Raw genomic sequence first — 7,951 nt, forward strand, 5'->3', positions numbered from 1 at the left:
GTCACTTTGATCCGCCTTCCTTCCTTTCCTCAAGTGTCCATGAGGAATTTGAGAGGGTGGGGGACAGCAGGTGCAGAGGCAGCATGGGGCGAGGTGACAGGAGGAGCGATGAAGAGTGTCTATAGCGCATATCGCATCACATTGATTCGGTCCATTTGGTGGACTGAACATGACCCAATAATCAGATCTTGCTTAAGCACGCGCTTCCTCAGTAATTGACTCTCACATATTGATTAAGATGTTGATGTGTCCCAGTCCTGCTCCTGTGCTAATGCAACTGAGAATGAGCCTGACCCCCCCCCCCCCCACACACACACACACACACACACACACCCCACACCCCAATTGCACACTGACACCGACGCTGACACACAGACACGCATGAATAGGCACCAACACACAAAACATTTGAGTTACACACACAGAAACACACACACACGCAGCCGGAACAGGGCTGTCATTGGGCTCAGTCTAATAGATAAAGCTGTCATGCCGATGCTGCAGAGTCTCACAGGGCCAGCAGACCAAATTAGCCAGTCGATAATTTATGTAGAATAAGCAAAGAGACCCTAACACAGACAGTAAAGTGAACACTGGAGGAAGTGGCAACAACATACTAATGACTAGTGGCTTTGATTGTTTGTTTTAAAAAGGCTTTGGTCTGTGTCCATGCTTCAGTTTGAAATATTTCCTGCTCTCTCCATCTCTTAATTTTTTTGTATTTTTAATATTTAGGGGCCTGAAAACATTGATTTGTGTTTTGCCGTACATTGTTAAAGCACATACATGCAGTTTTAGATCATATGTATTATGTGGTATGTTTTTCTCTGTTTTAAATAGACAAATTGAATATAAACAGGGAATTAGGTGACATACATATTTTCTCCAATGCTTCATAAACTTTCAAAGCCACTGAAACTATTAGATTAATTTGGCATTTCAACATCTACATGCATTTTAAAATTTCTGTAGCAATGACTTATTTTGCCACACAGGTCGATTTGCGTCAACGCTGATCCTGTTACTGTTTACTACGCTTAGACACTCAGAACATGCAATGAATTTTAGATGGGAAAGAAAGAATGCATGCAGCTGATGCACAGGTCTGCACCCCTGTATGACGCAATGCGATCCAACTAAGAACTGCTTGCTCGGTTTTTCAAATGCAAAAATGGAAGCCCAGACACCCTTTCCTTTGTGTAATGGTTGCTGACCTCATGCCTGCCCTAACCCTTCTACATAACATTGGAATTATTTTGGAGGATCTCTACTACAATGTAAAATCCGTTCAAGTGATGTACTAAAGCAGGGAGTTCTACTGGCCTAATTTGAACTGTAACTGTACATACAAATCTCGTTAACTGGTCTTCAGTTTCTAATGGAAGGTAAAGAGGTCTTGTTGAGTCTGTTGACCAGCTTTTAAGCACAGTTTTAACACACAATGCAATTAAAAATAATCTGTATTGGTTGAAGATGAATAATAATTTACTCAAGTGCTTGCAACTTTTAATATGATTTTGAAATATTTTGACCTTTCTGCACATAAAACATCTTAGTTGCGTACAACTGAATACATTACGCTTCCGCTAATGCCCTTTAGATTCCCTCGCCTCCCATGTGGCCGTTTTGATGAGCTCTTGAATGACAGAAGCATTCTCTCTTACATTATGCATCTGCGTTGGACAGCATAGTTCATTCTTGGCTCCCATCACCTTTGAAGAGCACACACACACATAAAGATATTCACCCTCACAAGTGCAGCTACGCACACTTTACTATTCAACAATGCAAGGTTACGGTGGCAAAGCATACAAGCACTCTTGTTTGATATTAACCCTTATCTTGTTGGGACTGCAAGTCCCATGACAAGAAAACATGTTGCCAATGGATCTGGTAAAAAAGATTGTATCTTTTGAAAAGCAGAATGCAAGTGTGTATTTGTGTGTGTGTGTGGCCTTCAGGCCTCTCCTAGCCTGCTCCTGCCCCGATGGGAGAGCTGCCTGTAGCGAGGTGAACCATCACTCTGAACCAGCCACCCCCTCCCTCCCTTCTCCCTCACTCCTCCATGTCTCCCAGGAGTGGACCGACACCTCTCCGCTGGCCAGAGGGAAGACCAGTTTCTCTCCTGGGCCTCCTTCTATGTCTCCAATCAGCCTGCGCTGCCATGGCCCTAGGGCTGCTGCAATGTGATAATCTCTGCCTTTTGCGTTATGCATTGCCCTGATGAATTCATCTTGTGACCACCTGGCACTCGCTGTTAGGAATTCAAGTGTTGTTTTTGCAGCAGAGGCTGGGGCGAATGCTGTGAGGGACTGTTTTCTGACTGTCAGAGAGACCCTCTTCTCCTCCCTCCCCCTTCTCCTCATCTCTCCTCCTCCAACATCGGCAGAATGTTTTAACCTCTCAGAAGACCCTGGCGTATCTGCTATTGTGGTGGCAGGAGTGGGATTCTTCACCTCAGCAGGACCTGTGTGGGAAAAAGCCCTGCTTGGTATTTAAAAACGGAAAGGCTTTTTGCTGTAAGACAAATTGAAACGCAGGAGGGTAGAGAGGAATGTGGCTGTCAGAGTCAACAGCTGCTAGTTTTTCGCTGTGAATAATCACTGAGGTTGACCCATGGAAGCTGAGGATTCTGTAACACACATTTCACAAAATTAAAGGTCAATGCAAACATATGGCCAAGATTTTGCCCCATAACTTTTGACTCTCTTCAAAGCTGCTTGTGTGACCTCAATTAAATTATGGAAATAGAAACTTGAGGCAGACAGAATTACTGTTGTGTTTCTGTGTCGGGTTTTAAAATACAGGTTCAATCAAAATAAAGAATTAATAGATGCATATTTTATAAACCTTCAGCAAAAATGTGCGCCCCGATGCCGAGGAGTCCAAATTTGAATACGGTCTCATATGTGCTGTATGGAGTCACACTGCACTCGAAATAGCTTGTGGCTCAAAACATTAGAATTTCATATTTTCCTTTTGGTTGTTTCTGTGAGAGAGAGTGAGAAAGTGTTTTTAAACAACTGTGTCCATGTCCTTGGCATCTCACCAAATCTATAATTTACACTTTTACATAATTGGACTTTGCCTTTGCTGCTTATTGATTGTGCATCCTTGTCTTCTCATTTTCTCCATGTGACAGAGCTGCATGGGAAAATATTTTAATAAACCATCTGGATTTTTTTTTTTTTTTTTTAAAAGGGCTTTACCGCAAATTGTGCCACGTTTCGGAATGAGAAAGACTGTGGGAGACCACCAGGTGTTGGCGTCTATATTGCAGAGCTCAGGCATGTGTCAGTTCTGTTGGTCTCACACTTATATAATTTCATTCAAGCCAGGCCAGGACACAAAACAGAGCCACAGTACACACCATTCCGTCCCTGAACAAAACATTTTTGAAACCCTCAGAAATGTGTTGGGTTTTTTTTTCACAAAATGAAAATAATCAAATGAAGGTTTTCCCTGTTTATTATGTCTCATTATGTTGTAGTGCAAGTGGATATGATAAATTGTGCTATACACCAGGCAGGCCTGCCAGGAAAATCTGATAAGAGAAATATTTAGCCCTCCAGTTCTGCCAGCAAACTACCAATGATGGATGAGCGAAGGACAAAATGAAAATGTGAGACACGGAAAACTTCAGTCCAAAATCTACAATACATTTTCCTCTCTGCTAAGATTTGAAGACAAAACTGAACTGCTGTTTTTTTTTGTAATTTCTTTCTTTCTCTTGTAAATATACAGTTGTTTTGTTTTGTTTTGGGGTTTTATGTGTTTTTAATAACATTTTGAATAAATACACCGTTTTCTGTTTCTCTTCATCTTACTTGTTACCACCGTGTTGAAAATATTGTTGAAAACCACAGCAGCAAAAGCGTTTTTCTTTATTAGTGAAAACATTTGACATGCTGGCAAGAAAAAAAAAGTTTCAGCTGACAGATTTTGAATAGGGTTGAAGTCCCTAGTTTTGTAGTCTCAGCACTAAGTCATCTCCGACGAGTATGATACATCTGAGGGCCAAAGTTTCAAGATGAAATATTAATCAGAAGAGGTAGCTTGCCAGGCTGCTGTCACTCTCCTATCATCCACAGGACTTTGGACTTGTTAGCCAGGTAGCTACCGGCGAGGCCCCATGGCTGCAACTATACAAGGAGCTGCTGAGTGGGCAGGTGTCTTTGTGTCAAACCTCTCACTTGTTTTCCTGGACTAACTGTTTGTATGGCTCTGCCTCTGATCATGAAGAGTAACCTTAATCGTGGTGGGTGAAGCCAATCTTTGTGAGCTGTCATTAAAACGTCCCCCATGGGCATGGTGGTGCGGTAGTAATTTTGCACTCAGGGCTATTGAAGTCACCATCTAAAGAATCATTCTTTTTTTTTTCTTCTTCTTTTCAATAAACTGGCTCCAAATCTCTCCCGTCGTAATCCTCGGAACAGTGTTTGATTGAACATGACAGCACTGTAACTAAACTTGAAAGGAACTCTGACTACATGCTGCTGTTGTGGCTTTCCTTAGAAGTACCATCAGCTACTTTTTCAGGAAGTTTGAGGAAACTAAATTGGCTAAAATCCTTGATCTTGAAGATCTGCTTTTATTGCACGCTTAATGCTGAAATGCTGAATAGATTTAGTCTACCAAGCAGAATTCTGGTGCAACAATGACCACCGTTTTCCTCCTAATTACAGGAGCTGCACAGGAGGTACACACGCGTGTGCAATGATATTCTACAATTTCATCATATTCCACCAGTGTTCTCCACTACCTGCCTCCCTTGTTGCTTCTTTTTGTGTGGATGCAGATTTTAACGAGTGCCAACCCGTACCAAAAAAACGCAAATGTGAAAAATGTGAATGTACAATATGTGGACCACGTGCATTACACAATTTATCAGGAGCTTTTGTATTATTCTTCTTTGGCCTGATTGAAATGAACCTAATAAACTGGCAAGTGAGAGTAAAGTTTTTTTATGCACGACTGTGTAATTGTAACTTGCTGTTGACATGCAAAGTGGAAATGAAACAGACGGCTCAGTGACAGGGACAGAAGATGATGTGGAGGGAGCAGCAATGGGCCGGCCAGACCCAGCACTTCCACACCAACGATGGGTTATCACCCGACCGTAAAGGGTTGTTGCTGCTGTATTATTATATTAATATGTTGAAGTTTAATGTTGCGCGGGGCAGCTTGTTAGCTGCTGTCATTCTGGTGTCTCACTTTTTTCTTTTTTTTGGAGCATATTTTTTCAACCTTTTTTCCCCCATCCAAAAAACTACATGTAGAATACGTTCAGATTTTTCTGTCCAGCATTACAGTATTTCAAAATGTTTGCTTCATCTCTGACTGGTCAGTTAAACACAGATTGGTCAGATTCATATCTCTCATGCCTGTATAAGCGCTACTGAGTTAACGTCCATACCTTGGGCATCGGATGTGCTAGCAAAGAGGCTAAAACCCTGGGTGCTCTCGTGGGGTCAGGTAGTGAGGGTTACTTACTGCACAGCGCCCCCTCTGGCTAATCTTAAACCTGCACTATTAAGTTTGGTTGTTGGTTTGACAGTCACACAGGAGCTAAATCATAGTACGCATGTGCATGTACAATTTTATTTGATTCATTTTCTTGTTTTTTCATGCCTCTCAGTGTTTTCAGACCAACTGTACAACGTAAAAATGAACAAGGTGAGAAAACACTAGAAGAAATACACCAAACTGTAACGGACTAGGGGCAATTATACTTATTTGGGCCGACTGGTTCCCTTTAAGCCTGTCCACTTACTTCCCAGTTCAGAGTGACTTGGCTGAGAGTCAGGACTGGAGTGATGCTGTTGCTCCTGGCATCTGGTGAACTTTGACTGTGCTCAGGCTCGCATGGTTTCCCCTTAACCAACCCACAGACCACTGTGATTGCTGCTTTAATGCTGCCTGGTTCACTGCTACAGCTGTTTGGAACAGACAGGGTACACTAAGAGATATTGATTATAGCCTACCAACACACTTAACTTAAAGGATCTATGAAATATTCTCTAGTTTTAGGTCCTTTTTACCAAAATAGTGTAGGTTTTAGATTTCATGAACAGCATACATTTCAAATCATGAGTGAGTGTGTGTGTGTGTGTGTGTGTGTGTTACAGTCCCCGTGTGCCGCTGACTTCTAATCACCTGCTAGGTTTTGTGTTCTCATTTAGGGTCGTCCTCCTGCTCCTCGATGCTGCTGCAGACTAATAAGCTTGTCCTGTAATCACGTTAGCCGCCCTGTCAGCCTCAGCCAAGGGACCTAATTGGGACAGAGCCTTAGACAAAGTGAAAATTAATAACTTTTGTCAAGCTCCTGGTGCATTGTCTTATGAAACAGTGCAGGTCAATTAGAAAGCGTGATACGATAAGGTCCAAGCAGCAGAGGAGAGCTGACTCAATTAGGACAGGGACTGGACTGGTGAGCCCGGAATCAGAGGAGAAGATGGAGGGCCATTTCATCCCTAAACTGCAGGTTAATGTGCTGCAGAAATGGACTGTTACTTGCATTTAAATGCCTTTTGTAAGTTAAGGGGACATGGCATCATCCAGATTCACTTGAAACATTTGTCTACCTGAACACCAAACAAGATGTAATGGTTTTAAGCAGCTGTCTTATTTGGTGTGTGTGTGTGTGTGTTTTAAAGAGCTTGTGGAGCTGTCACTTAGATAGACTGTTCCCATGCAAGCAGTACAAGCCCCTGAAGCATGTATCAGTGATGCGCTTCAAAGGAATTGTGTGAAAGCCTTTATAGTTATAATGGATGGGCAGACGCCAAACTGGAAAAGTCTTGATGTTTTCCCTTCCCTCTTTTATTTCTCCCTCCTGAAAATGATGTGTGGGATCAAGTCAGGGAAAGCTGTCAGAGAATCAGTGGCCAGGCTTACTGGAATCACCGGCTTCCTTTCTGTTTTACACCATCGTCATTAACGGTTTGTGTGTGTTAAGCTTTATTATGTAGCCCAGTATAGACATGTGGAAAGCTTCAAACTTGATCTGAGCATGCACGCCGTCTTTCACAACGGCCTCCTTCCTCCCCCGACATGTGCTAATGATTCAGAATATCTCAGGACTGCCACAACACATGTAATTTAATTATCAGCTTTACTTTGTGTCAATAGTGTCTGCAAAACACAAGCGCGCTCAGCAGCAGCCAAGAAGTGCAGGGCTGCCCGTAGTTTTCTCCAGAGAGGAAGAACGCACTTATCTTTGATTCAACATATTGTCCCCGTGTTTCCTCTCTTTTCCACTACCTGCCTCCCTTGTTGCTTCCTTTTGTGCAGATACGGATCTTAACATGTCCCAACATTTCCAAAAAGAAATGTGAAAAACATGTGAATACATGTGGAACACATGTGCGTTACACAAGAATTTATTATGAGCCTTTTGTATTATTCTGCCTTCATTTGATTGAATTGGACCTAATAAATTGGAAAGTGAGCTAAAAGTTGTTTATGCACTACTGTCTAATTGTAGCTTGCTGTTGACATGTAAAGTGAAAATGCTTCACAACACTTGCCTCAGCAACAGGGACTGAAGTTAGTGTGGAGGGAGCAGCAATGGGCGGGCCAGGACCGGTACTTCCAGACACCAATGCTGCCCTCCAAGGATGTTGCTGCCTGAGCTGTGGAAGCACCACTGAGTTGACTTTCACACCTTGGGCATGTGATGTGCTGGCAAGGAGGCTAAAAGCCGTGGGCGATAGCATTAGTTGCTAATGCCTCTCCTGTGGTTTTGGGAACGAAGTTTTACTCGATGCACAGCGCCCCCTCTGGCCACTCTTCGAGTTGAACTATTGAGTTTGGTTGTTGGTGTTACAGCCCTGTATGATCGCCATGTTTGAGATAGAGGCCTGCTTGGCCTGATTATTTGTGCTTTCTTTTCATATGGTGTGCCAGTCCATTCATTCACTTCCTGAAGAGCGTAAGTGCCATTAATTAT

The 7,951-nt window shown here is 42.7% G+C and overlaps 1 protein-coding gene across 1 annotated transcript in view; it reads left to right on the top strand.

Annotated features, from left to right (window-relative positions):
• The window catches only part of LOC147257642 (uncharacterized), a 60,959-nt gene extending 57,128 nt beyond the window's left edge, over nt 1-3,831 (top strand). The window contains exon 8 of the mRNA XM_086211691.1: nt 1,962-3,831. Coding sequence (XP_086067817.1) covers nt 1,962-1,972 — 11 coding nt within the window. The 3' untranslated portion in view covers nt 1,973-3,831. The remainder of the gene's footprint in view (nt 1-1,961) is intronic.
• The last annotated feature ends 4,120 nt before the right edge of the window (nt 3,832-7,951 follow it).

The sequence above is a fragment of the Aulostomus chinensis genome, chromosome 8, assembly GCF_037954235.1.
Source record: "Aulostomus chinensis isolate RoL2024-O1b breed Wild chromosome 8, RoL_Achi_v1.0, whole genome shotgun sequence".
In the NCBI taxonomy this organism is placed as follows: Eukaryota; Metazoa; Chordata; class Actinopteri; order Syngnathiformes; family Aulostomidae; genus Aulostomus; species Aulostomus chinensis.